The sequence below is a fragment of the Podarcis cretensis genome (assembly GCF_951804945.1).
Source record: "Podarcis cretensis genome assembly, chromosome: 7".
NCBI lineage: Eukaryota > Metazoa > Chordata > Lepidosauria > Squamata > Lacertidae > Podarcis > Podarcis cretensis.
The window spans coordinates 5964931-5985636 of record NC_137176.1 but is presented as its reverse complement, the minus strand read 5'-3'; the positions used below and the strand labels follow the sequence as shown (position 1 = coordinate 5985636).

The following is a 20706-nucleotide window of genomic DNA, read 5'->3' as shown; positions in this document are numbered from 1 at the left end:
TTCCTTGGAGGTTTTTCAGCAAAGGTACCCAACCACCTGTCATGGATGCTTTATCTCTGTTTCCTGCGTTGCAGGGCAGGGGGTTGGACTAGGTGACCCTCAGGTTCTCAGCTCTACAATGATATGATCCTAAGAATACCACACAGGGATGTGGGTGGCGCTGTGGTCTAAACCGCTGAGCCTACGGCTTGCCCTGATTTTGCAGGGTTAGTCTGTATGATACCTAAGCCCCTTCTAGTTTCTGGGGTCCTAGACCCAGCAAGGGTTAAAATCTAAATAGAGGATTCCATTGTTGAACTAGTCAGGCAAGTTTCTTTGTGAGAGACTGTCCATAGTTGCCACCTAAGGACCACCTTAGGACACAGCTGGCTTGTTGTTGTTTAGTCGTTTAGTCGTGTCCGGCACTGTCGTCTAAACCACTGAGCCTCTTGGGCTTGCCGATCAGAAGGTCGGCGGTTCAAATCCCTGCGACGGGGTGAGCTCCCGTTGCTCTGTCCCTGCTCTTGCCCACCTAGCAGTTCGAAAGCACATCAAAGTGCAAGTAGATAAATAGGTACCACTCCGGTGGGAAGGTAAACGGCGTTTCCGTGTGCTGCTCTGGTTTCGCCAGAAGTGGCTTAGTCATTTTGGCCACATGACCCAGAAAAACTGTCTGTGGACAAACGTCGGCTCCCTCGGCCAGTAAAGCGAGATGAGCGCCACAACCCCAGAGTCGTTCACGACTGGACTTAACTGTCAGGGGTCCTTTAGCTTTAAGAATACCGTGGAAGGTAGTTCATGGAGAAATGTGGCCCTCAGACTGCAAAAGATTCCCCCAACCTTAAATACTTAATTTAGGTTTGGAAAATCAGGTCTTAAAACATAGAGCAGCATATGGTTTCTCATCTTCTGGTTTGTGGATTGTATAGTATACTAGAAGGGCTGTCTAGTTAATTACAGAAACCCCAGGCAAACAATGTGGCAATTAGAAGCAGAACAAGCAGATGGAAAAGTTCTCCTCCTCCTTTGAATTTTTCCAGTATTACTATTTCTCACAAGGTTTAAAACAGGCTTAAGCTGGGAAGCTGTATTATTTGAAAAAACAGGTCCAATTAATCATCTTGGATGTGTGTATTGCTGTGATTTTTAATTTTTTTTTATTTTTTGCAATGAGCTCCAAGTCTTTTGTGAAATGTGAGTTTTGTTCTTCCACAGCCTACGAGCAATCTGTGCAAAGCACTTGGCTTGGACATTCATTAAGCAATTTGTCATCCCCAGAAGAGCAGCGCTTGCAGGCAATATCCACACCAAATCTGTGCCTCGTGGCGGCTGTATTAAGCATCTTTTGTGTTTCTCTGGAGTCTGCACTCAGCACAGGTGCCACCTGCAGGAGATATCCTAGAATTAGCAACAGCATTACTGAAGCCTTTGGCATAGAAAGTGAATATTTTATTATCTTCAGTTGCTTCCATATTAGCCCTTTTCTCTGAAAGTAATCTTTTTTAAAAAAGAAAGAAAGAAAAATAGCAAGTAATGAGCCTGCTGCCAGGGCCTAGGAAATGCCTGCTTTGTGATGCAGTTAGCAGACTTAGGGAAGCCAAAACAGTTTCAGGATCCTGAGCAGGTGCGTTTGAGAGAGTTTAACCCTTTCTCCCCTGCCCATGGTTCACCCTCTCCCCAAGCTGCACTGCAAAGGAAGCCTCTATGTTGGTGCAATCACAGGCTTCCCTTGAAAGCAGCTTCAGGTGTAGTCCTGTGGACACATGCCTGGGAATCAGCCCCCTTGAACATGGTGGAGTTTAGGCTGTGTCCACAGCAGGGTGCAATTGCATACCTGGGCTGTTTCCATGTGTGCATTCATGCATCTTTGTCCACACGTGAGTGCTTTGAAGTTTATCCAGGCTACTGGATGACGCACTGCGCTGCCCCCTCCACTCAATCACTGCTTCCCTGCTCACCATAACTTCCAGAAACCTGAGCTCTGTTGTGGATATGCACCTTAAAAATATATATACTGCTATTGAAACATTTCTCAAAATACTCGTATCACCACCTAAATGGGTTTGCTAATCACTGGATATCCCTACTTCTGCTTGTTGTGATTTCTCAATGTGGTTAGTATTGCGATATTGTGAACATTGTGATTAATATTGTGACGAGCAAAACTGGTCTTGCTGGACTGTTAGCAGGAAACCTTGATTCAAGGGTCTTTTGAGACGGGGGTCCCTTACTGCCTCCTGCTGCATCTGCCTTGTTACATTCAGATCTGGAGTAGGGGATCTCCTCTTCCTGGGTCGGGTACATCCCTAACTGTGCTGGTCCCATGGGTTACCCAAGAGGTGAGGTCCAAGTCCGGTCCATGGTCAAAGATGCCACGTGGAGGCAGTCCGTAGTAGCTGAAGCTGGGTGCAGGGCAAAGAGTCAGGTGAAGTCAGGGACAGGCATGCAAGCAGGGAGCCTGGGCGGGTCAGGAGCTCAGGCGGGAAAGCAGGACAGAGTTCAGGCAGGAACTAGCAACCAACAATGTTGCTTCCACAACTTGGGACTGGTGCTGGCCAGCTGTTATCTGCCCCGAGGCATAGGGCGGCCCTGATCCTCAGATAACTCGCCTCTCCTGGCCCGGAGGCGAGCACTCTTCCTGCGGGAACTTAGTTCCCTCCGCCTCTCTGCCCTGAGCCTCTGCAGCTCAGGAGAGGCTGGAGGGTTACTGGACCCAGAGGCAAACTCAGCTCTCTTTGATGGGGCTGAGAGTGGAGCACCTGCAAGCAATGGGTCCTCCATCACCTCAGGAGCCAGAGCAGGCTCAGCTGATGTCTGCACCTGAGGATCCAGCACAGGTGAGGACCCTTCAGGCTCATGCCCCAGCCCCGGCTCAGCTGGTTCTGGAGGCGGGGAATCTTGTGCAGGCTGGGATCCCTCAGGTTCAGCATCCAAGTCTGAATCCCAGGCCATCACACTATCTCTAACGAGGCCACAGCATTTTGAAAGCTCTGAACATTCTAGCTTCGTCACAGCTGAAGGAGTTACAATCTGAAAACCCCTCCCTTTATGCTCCAGTACATCTGGAATGTCCTTTTTGCCTCAGAATGTAATGCCAGGAGAATGGCCAGTGTGAGGCAATCCCCACAACCTTCTGCCTGTTCCAGAATCCCTATTCCACAATCTAGAATTTTCTCTAGCTCCCCCACAACAGTTCCATTGCAGGGTAAGTAGACTAGACTGCATCCTGCATTAACAAGGCCATCACATTAACCATCTGCAGAACTGAACCCAGCGGCTGCTGCTGCTGCTGCTGCTGCTGCTGGCAAGTGCCCAGCTGGTTCTGCAACTCAGTGCGGCAAATTCAGAGGCAGGTTAAGAGAAGCAGAAATTAGGAGAGGGATAGGAAAGAGGCATGGGGGGAGGCTCTGGAGAATGCTGGGGATAGAACACCGAAATGGGCTCTGTGTGTATTTGTGCACTTGCAGATTACCCACATAAATAGCAGAAGCTTCCCAGGGGGGCCTAGTGCCCTTTGGCAGGACTGAGAAGGCATCCACACTGCCAGCAGCAGCTCTTCTGCAGGAGAGGAGCGTCTAGGCTCTGAAGAGCCCACGCCATGCAGTTGATGGAGGCACTGAATGTAGCAGTAGCTGCTGCCATCCCTTCTCTCCCAGAGTCAGGGCTGGGGGCCCAGAGAGGCCCCTGACAGAGCTGGGGAGGGAGAGTTATGAAGGAAGAGAGGGAAGTGGCCAGGGCAGCGCTGAGCCCAGCGTAGTAGCTTCCCCAGTAGCCAGCCAGGAACCTCTCTTGCCTGGGTGGGTATTTGCACAGCTCCTTCTCTCAGGCAGCCTGGCGGCCCTGGAGGAAGCTGCACCTATGTCTGGGGAAGGAGAGCGAGCCTACATCCCAGATGATTCCGACTTCAACACTTTCCGGGACCAGTGTGAAAGCCAGGAAGGCTGGAGCAGCCGGTATAACAAGGGAGGAGTGGCAGTGTGGACCCAAATGCAGCAGGAGAGCAAGACTGTCCAGAAAATCAAGGTAAGGGGGTGGCATTCAGCTATGGCTTACTCAGAGTAGACCTATTGGAATTAATGAACACGACATTAATTCCAGAGGCTCTGCTCTGAGTAAAACTTACTTGAATGCCACCCAGGGGCCCCTGCCTGGGCTTGGGAATCATGGGTGATGATGCAGCACTGTCCACCCCCTTTCTGCCCCCTCTGATTTGCCCAGGAGCCTCTTCTCCTGCTCCTGCCCCATGAATGCTGGACTCCAAAACAAAGGTTTGCTCCAAAACAAGCATCCCTCTTGCTGCACTCAGTTCTCAAATTAATCCAGGCTGCAGAATGTGCAATGCTGCAATTCAGCTAGAATGTTAGAGGTCCCGGAAGATCCTTTGGGCTCTCACATTCCCTTTTTGCTCATCCTCTTCTCCCCTCTCTTTTTTTCTGTGAGGGATCTCTGCTGTTTTAGCCTCCGAGCACATTTTACAGACAGAAATATCCCTGTTCAGGTATCTTGGACATGAACTGAGATAGATATAGGGGAAGATAAGGCTCATTCTATGTTTTTGAGTGTCCTGCCCAGATGTAAGGGAATTGAACACTGTATATGGATTTGATAGCAGATAAAGACACAAGCTTTTGAGTTGTGGTTAGCCCTCAGAAAGAGGCTGATTCAGTTTTCACTTACTGGCTCCACACATCGTTTTCTTGTGCTCACATATTGACATTGAGGTGCTACTTATTCCATATCTAAAAGGCCTGGGATCAATACAGTGGAACCTGGTTTACTTGGGTACACGAAGATTCTTCATTTACCCAACCGTTAGTTGTGATTTACATGTTTACTTAAAAAAAAAAGTCACACTGTGCTTAGCGGAGTTTATTTATTTTCAATAAGTGTGTCTAGAATTTCTAAGCAGAATGTTCAAAGGGATTCCTGTGACTTTAATGTTTGTATGGCTGAGAAAGTTCTGAGATAATGGCTTCTTTTCTCATGCCTTACTGGGCTGGGCAGAGTGTAGATGGCAAGCAGGGAGACTGATGGTGAAATCAATGCTGCTTATACGTGGAGGTTTTCACACTGTTCACATGAGGTAATCATAGAATCATAGAGTTGGAAGAGACCACAAGGGCCATCGAGTCCAACCCCCTGCCAAGCAGGAAACACCATCAGAGCACTCCTGACATATGGTTGTCAAGCCTCTGCTTAAAGACCTCCAAAGAAGGAGACTCCACCACACTCCTTGGCAGCAAATTCCACTGTCAAACAGCTCTTACTGTCAGGAAGTTCTTCCTAATGTTTAGGTGGAATCTTCTTTCTTGTAGTTTGGAACCATTGCTCCGTGTCCGCTTCTCTGGAGCAGCAGAAAACAACCTTTCTCCCTCCTCTGTGTGACATCCTTTTATATATTTGAACATGGTCATCAAAATTCCAGCCTATCAGTGGCATGTGTGTGCTCCAGAGGGCCCCTGGCCCCATGTGCAGACTTTAGAGGGAGCATGAAGCAGGTGCCCCCAGCCTGGCCCAGAGCTTTTCTTCTGGCATTGGAGGAACCAGCACTCATGGAGAGGAGCACTAGGCCATGCTGCGCTTGGGGGCGCCTGCGTGGGGCGTCTGCTTCGGGCCCACCCAGTGCTGTCAGCTGGCCAGGCTTCCCCCTGTGTGGGTGGGCAGGCACCAACTCTCCATGTCCAGGAATGGCCATAGCTCTCAAACCAGCCACGGTTGGTGGAAGGCCCTTCTAGATGGTATCCACGCTTCTGAAATATTCCTCTGCTGGACTAAAGAATTCCTGTGTAGAGACATTTAATCTTCAGACAAGGGAGATTGGGCATCTGGAGGTCTATTTTCCAAACAGTGAAAGCCCCCAGCCCACCCCCCTGTGTGTGCGTGGATTGCCGGTGGAATAATATGAGCTCTTCTCTACATGAATACCAAGATGAAAATAAGGACAAAAAAGAGAAAATGCAGTATAAAAAGGGATAGCTCTTTTCATTCGGCATCTGGCTAGTATTTAATTAAAAATGAGAACAGGATAATGAGCAGCAGATACCATCTTGCTAATCTTAGTCCATTGCTTTCATTGAACTGAACTGAGATAGATGCAGATAGATAGATCCATGAAGTACCAACTGCCTGAGGCACTTAATCCTACAGACAGCTTTAGTGACAGGTGTTGTCATGACTTTGGTTACCACTAATCTGGGGTGGATCTAAACATAGGGGGGTAAACACTATAAATAAGTCAGAAATCAGATCGTTTTAACAAAAGAAAAGAAATCTCTATGGGAAATCATGTTTTAAAATTTCCTGCTCTCTGGCGCCATCTGGTGTTACATTCAAATTGCTGTTTCTTTAAGAATGTAGTCCTCGGTCTCTAGTTCAGGGTGGAAACCACCTGCAGACTTATGAGATCTGGAATCGTTTTCTCAGGGTGGATCTAGACACATCAAAAAAGTGTTTCCGGAAAACGCACTGTAAACTTCAAAAAGGGAAATTATGATGGCGAAAGACGAGACTCCACAGCACCATCTGTTGTCACAGTGTTAAAATGCATATAAAGCACTTTTTCTTTACTAATGTAATTGAATGCTCAGTGGCAAGTATCTGGTATTTCCATGCTTCTTTCACTCCCTTTTTGCAGGGTTTCACCACCGTGCCATCATCCAGTCATGGTCACCTTGTATTCAAAGGCCTATTCATTGAAACAGAAATTGAATTGCTTTTGAGGAGGGCTGACCCTTTGTGGGTCCTTGCTCTGTATATGAAATGCTTTGAACACTCCCAAGCATCTCAGCATTATTCTCTACCTGCAGGATTAATGGGTGGCAGAGGAGTGGGCCTCCTTAAGGATGTTGCCCCCAACCCCCAGTCACTTCCCGAGGGTGTCGTGTGCTGACTATGGAAATTTTCCCCTTTTTGAGCTCCCTGATTGGTGGAAGGAATAGATGGGCTTCTTTGAACGACAACATTTAAACATGTGGAGATGAAGAGAGGGGATGGATGTCCCCCAAATTCCAATGCCTGGATGATGTGTTCAAGATGCAGACCCTCAAGGAGCAGCTGAGGAATTCCCTCTCAGGCCAGCTGCCTCTCTCCTGGAGCATCCTTTGGGATTCTCCGTCTCATTGGGAACCAGAAGCTCAGAGCTGCGTCATGCAAGAAAGACCTTAAGAAAGCCAGGGAGTCCCAGGCCAGGACACTTGCACCGCCACCAAACAACCTGAGAGGACTATGTGGCTCTACAGTTTATACTGTTCATTTGTTTTAGTGTTTTAAACTGGTAAACCACCTCGGGTTCCTAATGGGGAAGGTGGTATATAATTGCAGGAAGCAAAGACGTCGGACGCAGGGGCTATTGCATTGCACCTCACAACTGAGAGTAAAACCTTTGGGATTGTGAGAGGTTATATGTTCAACACCAGCAGATGCTAAACAAAATACCGTATTTTTCGATATTATCGCTCTATAAGACGCACCTTTTCCCCTCCAAAAATTAAGGGGAAATGTGTGTGCATCTTATAGAGCAAATGCAGGCTCCATGGCTTTGCGATGCTTCCACTGAAGCCAGAAGAGCAAGACTCTCCTGGCTTCAGGAATAGCCGCCCAAAGCCTCCGGAGGCTTCGTGTTGCTTTCGCTGAAGCCTGGAGAGCGAGAGGGGTCGGTGCGCACCAATCCCTCTTGCTCTCCTGGCTTTGCTTTGCTGGACAGGCGCTGCACAGCTTTCCCTCTCTGCGCAGCGCCCCTTCAGCAAAGCGGGAGGAGAAATCTCTGCTGCGCAGAGAGGGAGAGAATTCTTTTTTCTTGTCCTCCCCCTTTAAAACTAGGTGCGTGTTATGGTCAGGTGTGTCCTATAGAGTGAAAAATACGGTAAACGAATTCCACTTATATTAACAAATCACACAAAATATACACATAGCTGCCATTTTATTGATTTTGCATAATCTTTAAAGTTTCAGAATCCAGGTTTTCCTGGCACATAATTGACCTCTCCCCAAGTTATCTGCTTCTGTTCCAAATGGACTGCTGCTCCACACATTTGCTTGTGATGGATTGTTTGAGCTAAGCCAACTGAAGAGAAAAGCTTGGTCTAAGTGCACCTGACCTTGTTTTGGGTTAAGGCGTCTGATTACAGAAGATCTGACTATTAACAAAGTGATGGAATCTGAAAAGCCACGTCATGCAGCTCTTGCTGGATTGTACCAGCTCAGACTGAAGCTTAGGTAACGCTCAACTCCCTGTATGCAGAAAATTAATGTGTAAAGTAAAAGGAAGGCTCAGTGACACTCACTTTTTGCCCCATTCTTTCCAGGAACAGATCTGTGCTTAAAAGCTCCATCCATACGTGTTTCTTTTGTTTGTTGCTACTGCTCTGGCTCCTTAATAGCCAGTCAGGACAAGCATCCATTCAGGTTTTTAGTGGTTGGCTCTGATAGAGCTTTAAAGAGCAAGTTTTTGTGAGGAAAAATCTGGAGCAAATAAAGGAGCTTTAAAGTGCAGACCAGGCCTGGAAAAAAGCAGGGGATGTGAAGTTTAGCTTGTTTTAGTACAATTTCCCTTTCACTTGCTCAGCCTTTGCCCCACCCCTTGGTAAAATGTTTTGCCTCAGAGTCTGATGACACCGCTGCTGTGCTTGCTACCAGTTTTTCAGTGCATGATCACACAAATTCCTTGCCACACAGATGCGCATTGTCTGCCGTGATGTGCCTCCAGAGACTCTCTATGATGTTCTACATGACAGCAGTTACCGCAGGAAGTGGGACTCCAACATGATTGAGACCCATGACATTGGGCGCCTGACTGTCAACGCGGATGTTGGATATTACTCCTGTGAGCAACCTTGCTTCTTGCACTTGACGGGCATGGAACCCCTGGCAGATTATGTGGCTTCCTAGAAGAGAGCACTTCTTGTGCCTCTAAGCTACGTCCCCATCTGAGCCCAGAGGGGCTGCTGGGCTTGGGGCTGGTGTATCTTGAGAATGCCACTGGATTACTCCGCTGCAATCCTAGACCCACTTACCTGAGAGTAATTCAGGACTTCTTTCTGAGTAGCCATGGGTAGGCCTGCACTGAAACCCTTAGTCCTGAGCTTCTTGCATCCCCCAAAAGAAAACAAAAAACTCAGCAAGGATTTTAAGCTGTAGCTGGATGACCACCTATCAGGGGGGCTGTAACAGTGGATTTCCTGAGGTCTCTTCCAGCTGAATGGCTTTCTGAGCAGAATGCCACATTCTACATTCTGCCATGCACATTAAATAAAATGAATATTTGCTCAACTAATGTCTGCCCGAAACATGGAATGCAAACATGGCATTCCTTTTTCTTTTAATGTGGGGTTCTGAATGGGCATTGGGGAAGGAATGGCTGAGGTAGAACTAGCAGGGAACACTTTGCTGCTCAAGTCAGGAAAACATTTAGCAAGGACAGGTAGATCCAGGTACACACACTGGTGCTGCTTCATTAATGCTTGGTATTTATATAGCGCTATTCAAAACACATCTCTGTAGGCCGGTGTTATGTCCCCAGAACAGAACAGGGGTGAACCATGTTCTCTAGGCAACGACTCTAGTGAGGCATTATTTCCTCCTGGGGTTTTTAATTTCAGTATGTTCTTGCTAACCGTGTTTTTTCTCTTGCAGGGAGGTGCCCAAGTCCTCTGAAGAATAGGGACTTTGTTACCTTGCGCTCCTGGCTGCCCCTTGGCCACGACTACATGATCATCAACTACAGCGTCAAACATCCGGTGAGCCACATGCTCTCAGCTCCTCGCAGCTGATCCTTGGGTGGTGCTTGCAGTCCTGCCTTGCAGTTCAGAATGGGAAGCAGGGATGGGCGTCATCCCTGGCTTGGTACCCTGCTGGCAAGGAAGAGGAAGGGGTATAGAGCAAGGGGTTTCCCCCCACCCCATCTCTTCTCTTCCTTTGCTCATGCAGAGACACAGAATTCCTTCTCCCTCAACCCCCTTCTCTCAGCCATGCCAGTTTCTCAACCCCCTTGCCTCATTTGTAATCCTTTAAGCCCATTAAAAGCACGCCTTTACTCAAAGGAAGCTAGGAAGTTGCCTTCTACAGCTCTATCTGGCTGAGTTGCTGGCAGCAGCTCTATGGGGTTTCAGAGACAGAGTCTTCCAGAGCTAACTGGAGGTTGAACCTGGGGCCTCCTGAATACAAAGCATGTGTTCTAGCACTGAGCCATGGCCTTACACCAAGTCAAGGGAATCATTTCTATCTGCTATGCAGCAAGAATATCTCACTCACCTCTTCCTGAGTTGGCCACTGTGGGGAACTGGCAGCCTCTTCAGTGGGGTTGCTGCTGCTGCTTCTCAGTTTGGCTCTCCACCAGTTTCTTCCTTTCCCTCCTTCGCTCCCTCCATGGGCCCTGCTCCTACATCTGAGGGCCCTTAGTGCATATGCATCTGTTTCCACAAAGGGCTTATTGTGTGATTCAGTGCCTTCATGAGTTCCTCTTCAAGCGGGCACTCATGTCGGTGACTGCATGTATGAACCAAGCCTTAAACTGTGGGGTCTCTCTGCAGAAGTACCCACCCCGAAAGGACTGCGTGAGGGCCGTATCCCTGCAGACGGGCTACTTGATCAAGGCAACGGACAAGAGTGGCTGCATTCTTTACTACCTCACCCAAGTAGACCCTCGAGGTAAGCATCTTTACGCCCAGGTTGTGGCTGCGAAAAGACAAAGCCTGAGAGAGGGGGGGAAATTGTTCCAGGCAGTGCCCAAGTCAGTGTTGAGGGTTCAGGGTGATAAATAAAGGGGAGATTTCCTAAGGGACAGGTAGGAACCATTTTTTGGCAGAGCAGGCCAGATTGCAATCATCTGAGGTTGTTATGACATCACTCATGAGTCGAAGCCCTTGGCACCATGTTTCCCGAGTGCCTGGCAGGGAGGCAGTGTGCAGAAGGGGGGCTTTAATCCTGCTCTCTGCGGGGATTCCACATGGAGGACCTGCTCACTCAGCCGATCCTGCATTACTGAACTCGCCACCATCAGTTGAACTTGATTGTGCAGCCAATTCAGCCACATCTCTACTTGCACCATATCTCAGGTGTGGGGCTGGTGGGTGTGCTTTGGGGAGAGGAGCCTTGCAGGATAGCAAAGGATAACCAAAGGACCCACAGCGATGGGTGACGCACCTGTCCCATGGGGCACAATAGACTGGGCTCTTCTCTGTGTAGGAATGGTGGGAAAATACAGCAGTTATCATGGCAGAGATACTTGTGTGCAACAGCTTTTGGTAACGAGTGGATCTGGTTTGCTTTTAGGTTCATTACCAAAGTGGGTGGTGAATAAAGCGTCTCAGTACGTGGCACCAAAGGTAAGTTGGAGTTGTGTGGGCACATCCATGTGGCAGGATGGCGATGACTGAAGCAAGTTGCTAAGCAGGCTTGGTAGGGGGCAGGGAATAACTGTCCATATTGGCACAGTTGTGGGAATGTTCAGGGATGCAGGAGAGGATATATTGTCTGATAATAGCCTTTCCAACTTGTGTTAACAAGTTCACTATTTAGCAGAGAAACATTCCCCTTTTAAACTCAGCGGATGCGTTTGCTCAGGCTCGCTAAAGCCTCTATAATAACTGTTCTGGTATTTTCCCCTTATTCCCTCATAAAAGATAAGACACAAGACAATCTTCTATAAAAGCATAAAAAGAGTTTACTCACATTCTGTTCACAATCGGATCCCAGAAGGCAGACTTATCTTAGAAAAGTAACATACACCTGGAAACTATCTCATAAGAAGATAGTCCTTTTGTCCTCTCTTGGCTGGAAGCCAAGGGAGCATCTTTGGCTAAGTAGATGTTGCTTCTTCGATGCATGTAGTCAAAAAGAGAGAGAGATGGCTGCCCTGCCCTGTGCTTTTGTCGTTACCTGCACAGGTGAGGCCACGCCCACCTCTAGTCACATGCAGAGGAAGTCTATCTCAGCCCAGAAGGAAACAGGAAGTTTACCTGCTGGCTGGACAAACATTCCTCCCCATGTGTAAACATGTTCACTCTAGGAATGTTGTACTTGACTGCTCTAGTGTTTCACATCCCACAACACTGTCAAAAAGTGTAGCTCTGCGCAGCTAGAATATGGAAGAGCTGTGCTCTTCAGTTTTTAGGCCAGCTGCTCCCAAACAAGGGTGGCCCAGGATGTTTTGCCACTTAAGGCAAACCCCCCCCCACACACACACCATGGGCACTCCCTGCCATTGCCATAGGCCCATCACCACCTCCTCCTCTGCAGGCACCCCCCACTGCCACTCCCATCGCGGTGCAAGTGTGGCGGAGCCCATGGCCGCATCATGCCCACAGAAGAGGCAGAGGCAGTGTGTGCTCTGGGACATTAGGGAGACTCAAAAGAACTGCTAGTGTGCCCCAATAAGGGAATTAAATAACTGGCAGCTCTTAGAAGACATCTCCATGCCCTTCCTATCAATCAGCCTCCTCTGAGGGCAGGAAAGTCTGCCATGACTGAATTCTATTTTATATACTGTGATCTTTTTATGTGAACCACCCTGAGACCTCCTGGCATAGGGCAGTATATAAATTATTATTATTATTATTATTATTATTATTATTATTACTACTACTACTACTATATGAACCAAAGAGACCTGATGCTCACAGAGGTCATCTACTGTATCTCTGTCTCAGCCCTGAGCCTGCTGCCTCTGTCTGCTCATGTAAAAGTTGGTCTTTGCTTTCAGTTCAGAAACACAATACACGTCAGCAACCAGATTTTTGGCTACTACCAACTTACCCTCCTTTTACAGGCTATGAAGACGATCTATAAGGCAGGGCTGAAGTACCCAGAGTGGAAACGGAAGCATGACCCTGGCTTTAAGCCTTGGTTGTACCCAGAACAGAACACACTGCCCAGCATTAGCCTAGCTGAGCTCTCCCTGCAGCATTCTGACTCCTTGGAGAACATCGACGAGAGCGGTCTGTCTGAAGCCAAGATGAGCCTCAGTGACGACGAGGCCTGAGGCCAGGATCTGGATGCACAGCTCATCGCCGTCCTGTGAGCTGGATGAGGCCTTCCACCATCCAGAACACAGCAGCTCCCACAGAGCTGCCCCATGCCCGCCCACCCAACAGAAGACAAAGCTCCCTGGCCTCCAACTCCCCACTTTCCAAGAGACACAGACACACCAGGGGGGCCGTTCAGCACTACTTTTCAAAAAGCGCATATATGACCAGTTGCCACAGTTTGCTCTTGTCTCCTTCCCTGTTTGTGAATCTTGTTGGGAAGCACCACAATTGTGCATGGGATGATGGTTTTCAGGTGGCCATGACAGGTCCGCAGAATCTCAGTGCGTAGGAATGGACACCACAGGACCAATGACCTGAGGTATCCTTTCTGCGCAGACTGAAGTATCAGTGTGCATCTGCCAAGAGCTCGGTGGGGGTGGGGTAGAGGGATTCTCACACTTGCTGCTTTGCATTCTGGCCTTTTAGAGCCATTTGGTGGCACTCGGGGGGACAATCCCACTAGCAGTGTCCTGGAATATTCACCGAAAGTTGACATTACGTATTGTAAGTGTGGAATGTGGCACCCTCAGACGGCACAGGATGGCTGGGAGGTGGCCTTCACATTCATACATAATGCTAAGCCACAGATGTCAATGGGATTACTTGGGCCTGGTACACTGTATGCGGATTGGGGCCCCTGCATTTCTCCCTCTGTAATCTATTAGCAAGAACTGCTAGTTATGCACATATATTAATTTAGCCTGGCCTACCTCACAGGGCTGTTGCAAATGGGAAGGGCGGGATACTTGTACGTGACCTTGAGCTCTTGGAAGGAAAAGTCACATACAAATACAGAATGCCATTCACAGATTGTGTAAAGAAAAACAAACCTGTACAATCCCAGAAAAGCAGCCCCCCTTGTTTTAAATGCAACATTTTATAATTCTGTTACCTACTGCAAGATACCAAAACAATAATAATAAAAAAAAGTTGGCCAACCCTGACAAATCGATAAACAGCAACAAGGAAAAAATATTGCAAATATGTGCAGTTTCAAACTTTGCTATCTGAACTACGAACTCTCAGCTTACCTTACCTTACCTTTTAAGCTTGTAAAGATTAAAAATGGGGAAAGGAAGACAATTATACTCCTTGAGATCCCAGCAGTTAAAGCATAATACAAACAAAAGATAAAAAGGTAAAGGTAAAGGACCCCTGGACTGTTAAGTCCAGTCAAAGGCGACTACAGTGGTACCTCGGGTTAAGAACTTAATTCGTTGTGGAGGTCTGTTCTTAACCTGAAACTGTTCTTAACCTGAAGCACCACTTTAGCTAATGGGGCCTCCTGCTGCCGTCATGCGATTTCTGTTCTCATCCTGAAGCAAAGTTCTTAACCTGAGGTACTATTTCTGGGTTAGTGGAGTCTGTAACCTGAAGCGTTTGTAACCCGTGGTACCACTGTATGGGGTGTGGTGCTCATCTCACTTTTCAGGCCAAGGGAGCCAGCATTTGTCCATAGACAGCTTTTCCGGGTCATGTGGCCAGCATGACTAAACCGCTTCTGGTGCAATGGGACACCATGATGGAAGCCAGAGTGCATGGAAATGCCTTTTACCTTCCCGCTGCACTGGTACGTATTTATCTACTTGCACTGGTGTGCTTTCAAACTGCTAGGCTGGCAGAATCTGAGGCAGAGCACCACTCTGCAAGCCCAACAGGCTCGGTGGTTTAGACTACAGCACCATGCACTCCATGATACAAACATACAACAGCAAGAAGCAACACTCTCAGCATGTGCAGTTTAACAGCTCTCAGCAAAACATGCACAAGGCAACCTTTTGTCAACCTTCATAAGCAAAGCTTGTGTTAAAGGTAGGAATTTTAACTTGCTGCATCTGCAAAGTGCTATAAGATGGAATGTGTCACATGAACAACATAGGAACGTAGGGAGCTGCTTTGTAGTGAGTCAGACCATGGATCCATCTTGCTCAGGATTGTCTGCACTGACTGGAAGCCGCTTTCCAGGGTTTCAGGCATGAGCTTCTCCCAGCCCTACCTGAAGATGAAGAAGAAGAGTTTGGATTTGATATCCCACTTTATCACTACCCGAAGGAGTCTCAAAGCGGCTAACATTCTCCTTTCCCTTCCTCCCCCACAACAAACACTCTGTGAGGTGAGTGGGGCTGAGAGACTTCAAAGAAGTGTGACTGGCCCAAGGTCACCCAGCAGCTGCACGTGGAGGAGCGGGGACGCAAACCCGGTTCCCCAGATTACGAGTCTATCGCTCTTAGCCACTGCACCACACTGGCTCTCATTTAGACCACAGCGCCACCCGCTCCATGATGCCATGACCCGCTCAGGTGCCATTGGGAATTGAAACAGAGACTTTCTGCTTGCAAGGTGGATGATCTACCACTTTCCTCAGGGGGGTGAGAGAGAGAGAAGGGGGAAAGAGATCAGAGAGGTAGCACTGCTGACTGAACAGCATTGGAGAAGAAATTCACCACCAGGGCCACGAACAGTGGTGGTGAAGAAGGCTTTCATGCAATCTCCTCCCGAACTGGCTCAGAATCAGTCATGACTCACCAGTCTCATAAGTAGCAAATCAGAACTGGATTTCTAGACTCAGAAACAAGGAATTATCTGTGCTTCCCCATTTAAGGGACCTTCCCAGATCAGATGCAGACAGCAAATTATGTTAGTATGAAGAATTAGTATTCATTCAGTGTGAATCAGTTTCAAGTTATTCTTTAAAGGCACAGCTTCTGTATGAGGGTGAGGGGAATAGGAACATCTCTTTCCTATCAGAGTCCAACATTCATTATCTGCTAGGAAAAAAATCTCACTGTATATAGAAAGCTGATGTATATAGAAAGCTAAGGAAGCGAAACCAACCCCCCAACTCGCTGATATGCAGAATACTACAGCAGCACAGATTTTGAGACAACTTCTTGATTTAGGATTTTGGCCCAGAACAGAGTTCAGTTTAGTTGGTGGTTAACAACAGCACTCTTCCAGTAGGAGTAGGGAAGGCAAGACCATCCTTTTTCAGAGAACCAGCAAAGACATCCAGGAAATGAGGTGGCTCATGATTGGAGGAGGGGTCCCACTAAATACAGCTGGGGAGCTTTCCTGTTTGGCCTGTGACTCAGGGAGCCTCCCAGTGTCCTGAGATTGGTTGGAAAGGAAATAGGAAGTTGCTGCTAGGCCTGAGATTAGCTAAACCCATCTACCATTCGTTCAGATCCAGATCCCACTGATAGACATCATACCAGCAAAGAGATGAGTTCCTACTCTTCCCCAACTCGCATTCAATTTCATTCCAAAAATAATAATTTTTCTGAGTTTTAAAATACTTTAAAGTGCAGCTGCGTGGAAGGCTTTTGTGTGCAATTTAGCACTGCATTTGATCTGGGTGGTGGCTGAGGGGGCAAATTATGTAGATTAGCCTTTGCTGCAACCCACAGGATGTTTTGTTTGGGGAATCCAAACCAGCCTCAGCCCCACCTCTGACCTGCAATGTTAACACTTGACTCATTGCAGGGTTGTTGCTTACTAATCCCCGGCAATCCTAACAGTACAGAGCAGACTGCATTGCTAGGGCTATCCTATCTCAGCCTCAATAAACCTGCATAAATTTAAAACCGTAAGGACCATAATCAATTTCACCGTAAGGATTAGGTAAATCGGGGCCAGATGTAACTTCTGCACAACAAGGTAGTGGCCTTGCAGCCCTTAGAATACAATATTTCTACTTCACAGCTGGAGCTTGGTCTAAAGCATGGGTAGGCAAACTAAGGCCCGGGGGCTGGATCCGGCCCGAATCGCCTTCTAAATCCAGCCCGCGGACAGTCCAGGAATCAGCGTGTTTTTACATGAATAGAATGTGTCCTTTTACAGTGGTACCTCTGGTTAAGTACTTAATTCATTCCAGAGGTCCGTACTTAACCTGAAACTGTTCTTAACCTGAAGCACTATTTCTGGGTTAGCGGAGTCTGTAACCTGAAGCGTATGTAACCTGAAGCGTATGCAACCCGAGGTACCACTGTATTTCAAATGCATCTCTGGGTTATTTGTGGGGCCTGCCTGGTGTTTTTACATGAGGAGAATGCGTACTTTTATTTAAAATGCATCTCTGGGTTATTTGTGGGGCATAGGAATTCGTTCATTCCCCCCCCCCCAAAAAAAAATAGAGTCCAAGGGACAGTGGACCGGCCCCCTGCTGGAAAAGTTTGCTGACCCCTGGTCTAGAGATATGACCAGGTGATGCTTCTGAGAACATCTCCGTGATTCTGAGAGGATCTGAGCACTCCAGTACAATACAAATCTTTATTACGGTCTTAGACCAGCATAAAAGGGTGGGATACAGTCATTTAAAATCTGAAAAGCGTTTTGGAAAGCTAAAAGGTACTAAAACAGAAGGTGAATGTGAAAGTCTATAAGAATTTAAAAGAAGCTAAAAGAATACGGTTGATATATAAAAGACTTTAACTATCAATTTACAGAGCACTCATATGTTCATTAAATCTGGGTTTTGGCGCAGGTCATCCTCCGACAAATTTTGAGCACTGCAGTGCAGAATCTAGCAGCATTGTATGTTGTTGCAAGGACTGGTATCTGAGAGCAGCAGGGGGCGGGTATAGAATTGCCCTGTGCGCCCTGGGTACTTATGAAGTAGTGGGGAAATCAAGATAAGACGAATGCCTCTGTGATAGGGTCAGTGGAGAAGGACATACTCTGCCGTTTCTATTTGTCCCGAGTCACAGGGGCATTGTCTCTCCGAGTAGTCAATTTTCCTGTATATACGCCAAGCACTCCAGAAAGGAATCGTGGGCTGAAAGTGGGCGGAGGGCAGCCTTGGGCTTGTCCGTATGTAAGCCTCCGGTGCAGATAGATGGCACAGCACCATGTGAGTGGATCCATTTGCAGGCTGGATGACTATGCCAATACTGCATGCACACTTATCACTGGTGTGCTAACTCTACATATGAATGGGCTGATTTGCAGGTTACTCCTCCTATCCAGTCCGTACGGGGCAGCTATGGCTACTTGGGGGGCATGCCTGAGAGTGACCCCTCCGGCAGAATTCAAGCCCGTGCCCTGAATTGTCAGCCTTTGTTTTTATCATCATTAAACGTAACTCACTACTTTATTATTATTTTTAAAGGCATTTTTTCTTCTTCGGCCCAATTCCTTCCTAGACTGCCGGGCTCCAAGGGCCGGGGATCCCTGAGCAGGGCGAGCGGCGCCCTGCCCACCCGCGCACGACCCCTTTCTTCCGTCGCTGCCGGCAGAGCTGCCCCTGGTTCGCCCCAATCCCAGCCACGAATGCCGGCTTCTTCCAAAATTATTGAATGTTAATGACGTTGAAATGAAATGGTTCTAGTAAAATAAGAATATGCAAGAATGGATTGATATTAGATGAAAATTTGAAGTTATAATATGTGAGGATAAATAACTAAGGGTAAATTAAGAGGGTATGAATTTGCTGAACAAATTTTTAAATGGAATACAAAAAAGGGAGGTGTGAGGAAGTCAGGAAAATAAGTAATTGAGCGGTAAGATATTAGAAAGAGGGATTTTTATTTTTTCTCTCTTTTTTTCTTTTTATGTTAAATTCTGGTTTTTGTATTTTTCTTGTGTTCTCTGTTTATTGTTTTGTAACTCTTTTCTTGTTAAAAATTTAATAAATATCTTTTTTAAAAAAGAATGCCGGCTTCTCCCGCCGCCGCTCCGGCCACCAGGGCAGCGGAGGCGGAGGTTCGCGGGCCGAGCGCGGGGCCAGAGCAGGGCCGGGGAGGGTTGCGTCCGGCCCGCGAGCTGCGCAGCCCGGAGGAGGCAGGCGGAGGCGCCGCCGCTGCGCTGCGCGGAGAGGGCGATCCTGCCGGCGGCGGGCCAGCAGGGGCAGGGGAGACGCGGCTCAAAGCAGGCGGGCGCCACCGAGGGAGGGAGCCTTGGCCCCCGGCCAGTCCTGACCCGGCCCGGGGCTCGAGGTTCAACTTCTGGTGCGGACACGGGGTCTTCCGAAGCGGCGCTGCGCCATTGGCCCATCTCGCCCAGCGCTGCCCACACTGGCTGGCAGCGGCTCTGCAGGGTTTCCGGCACAGTCTCTCCCCGCCCCACAGCGAGACGCTAACTTTTCTTTTAGCCAAAGAGGTAAGCGGGGGGGGGGGGGACGACAGGGACCAATGTCATTTCAATTACTACTTCACACGTTCTTTCTGGCTGACTGCTGGGCTTAGATTACCTGTGGCCGCTAAAGGCAGTTTCCAGGGAGCGAGCCCTCAGAGCTATTTCCAAGGAAGCCAACATCGATGGCACTGTTAGCAGTGAACCCGTATGCAGCAGTGTGTGTACACATTCACCAGCTTAGTTGTAAATCAGCTGGCTGATTAAAAACCTTTTTGTTAATAGAAGAGGATATATACTGGCTGCAAAGTTTTGATTTAAGTTAAGTGCGGAATGAATACAGTGCGGATTGTGATGAGTTGAGACCCTGCTGCTCCCTGGATTCCCCAACCCCCTCACTTGGGTGGAGTGAAGTACACCATGTTGCCTCCTCCTCCTGACTCCTTGGAACAACTGGGCACTCAGCTTTTCCTGTCATCTTTGTTTAGACTTAGTTATGTTTGAGAGGACTCAAACCTGTTGCCGTTTGACTGCGGCAAACCCTGCTTCCTCTCGTTTCCTTATATACAGACTTGCACGCAATGGTGTGTGCTGACTCACATGACAGTACACCTGTATAATACCTGGTGTGAAGAATCAGGCACAGTTCTTACTAAGGTCGTAAACTGTGTCTTAGCTCCGCTGCAGCAAATTGCAGGTGGACTTACATGATCAAATGCTTTCTCCATACAGAGCATGTACTTTTTAAGTCAATGCTTTTTGTACTTTTTATTGATGGTTTTTTGTGCTACAGTGGTACCTTGGGTTGAGAACTTAATTCGTTCTGGAGGTCCGTTCTTAACCTGAAACTATTCTTAACCTGAGGTACCACTTTAGCTAATGGGGCCTCCTGCTGCCGCCACGCCGCCGCCACATGATTTCTGTTCTCATCCTGAAGCAAAGTTCTTAACCCAAGGTACTATTTCTGGGTTAGCGGAGTCTGTAACCTGAAGCGTATGTAACCCGAGGTACCACTGTATATGCTGGGTGGTTAAACCACCCAGGTGTGGGTAGCCGAAAACTCAAACTCTCAGTAAGTGAAGGACTTCTCCTGCATGCGAAGAGAGGCTCCAGCGGATTGAGTGGGTGGGACCAATAATGAGTCCAATGGTCCAGAAGGTGGTTTCTGCATTTTCTGTAGGCAGTGATGTCCAAACTTTTTTTCAAAGAGGGCCAGATTTGATGAAGTGAAGGGCTGTGAGGGCCGACCAAAGAGCCAACCACAATTGAAGTTGTTGAGGGTTTTTTGGGATTTTACCCCAGGAAATAAACTGCCATAGGGGCCAAATTAAATCAACCAGCAGGCCGGATTAGGCCCCCGAAACAGACTTTGGACATGCCTGCCATAGAGGGAAGTGAAGGGCAGATGGAGCCCATCAGGGTAGCCCATCTAGGAGAGGGAAACCCCTGATCCCAAACCTCAGCTGCCTGGCAGGACATATTTGGGAGAAGAAAAGGTTAAACCATACACAAATCTGGAGTGGGGTCCCTAAGACAGCTGGATGGCATCTTGGATGCCTCCATCCGGCAACTCCTACAGCCAAGCTGGTACCAAATGTCTTGCTCTGCTTTCCTTTGGACCACATCAGCAAGGCCA

The 20706-nt window shown here is 48.0% G+C and overlaps 3 protein-coding genes across 8 annotated transcripts in view; 2 read left to right on the top strand and 1 right to left on the bottom strand.

The window, feature by feature from the left end:
- Positions 1-13180, top strand: part of LOC307220009 (START domain-containing protein 10-like) — a 310423-nt gene extending 297243 nt beyond the window's left edge. For 2 of the 6 annotated variants that reach the window (XM_079983652.1, XM_079983649.1), the window contains exons 2-7: positions 3810-4002; positions 8653-8800; positions 9610-9713; positions 10506-10623; positions 11248-11300; positions 12743-13180. In XM_079983652.1, the coding sequence (XP_079839778.1) occupies positions 3838-4002; positions 8653-8800; positions 9610-9713; positions 10506-10623; positions 11248-11300; positions 12743-12955 (801 nt within the window). In that variant the 5' untranslated portion in view covers positions 3810-3837 and the 3' untranslated portion in view covers positions 12956-13180. The other 4 variants (XM_079983648.1, XM_079983651.1, XM_079983650.1 and 1 more) reach the window with 4 other exon arrangements.
- The window catches only part of LOC307220043 (protein diaphanous homolog 1-like), a 509109-nt gene that overhangs the window by 423092 nt on the left and 65311 nt on the right, over positions 1-20706 (bottom strand). The gene's annotated exons all lie outside the window — the stretch shown is intronic.
- The window catches only part of ARAP3 (ArfGAP with RhoGAP domain, ankyrin repeat and PH domain 3), a 46379-nt gene continuing 44517 nt past the window's right edge, over positions 18845-20706 (top strand). The window contains exon 1 of the mRNA XM_079983454.1: positions 18845-19097. The gene's annotated coding sequence lies outside the window, so the exon portion shown is untranslated. The remainder of the gene's footprint in view (positions 19098-20706) is intronic.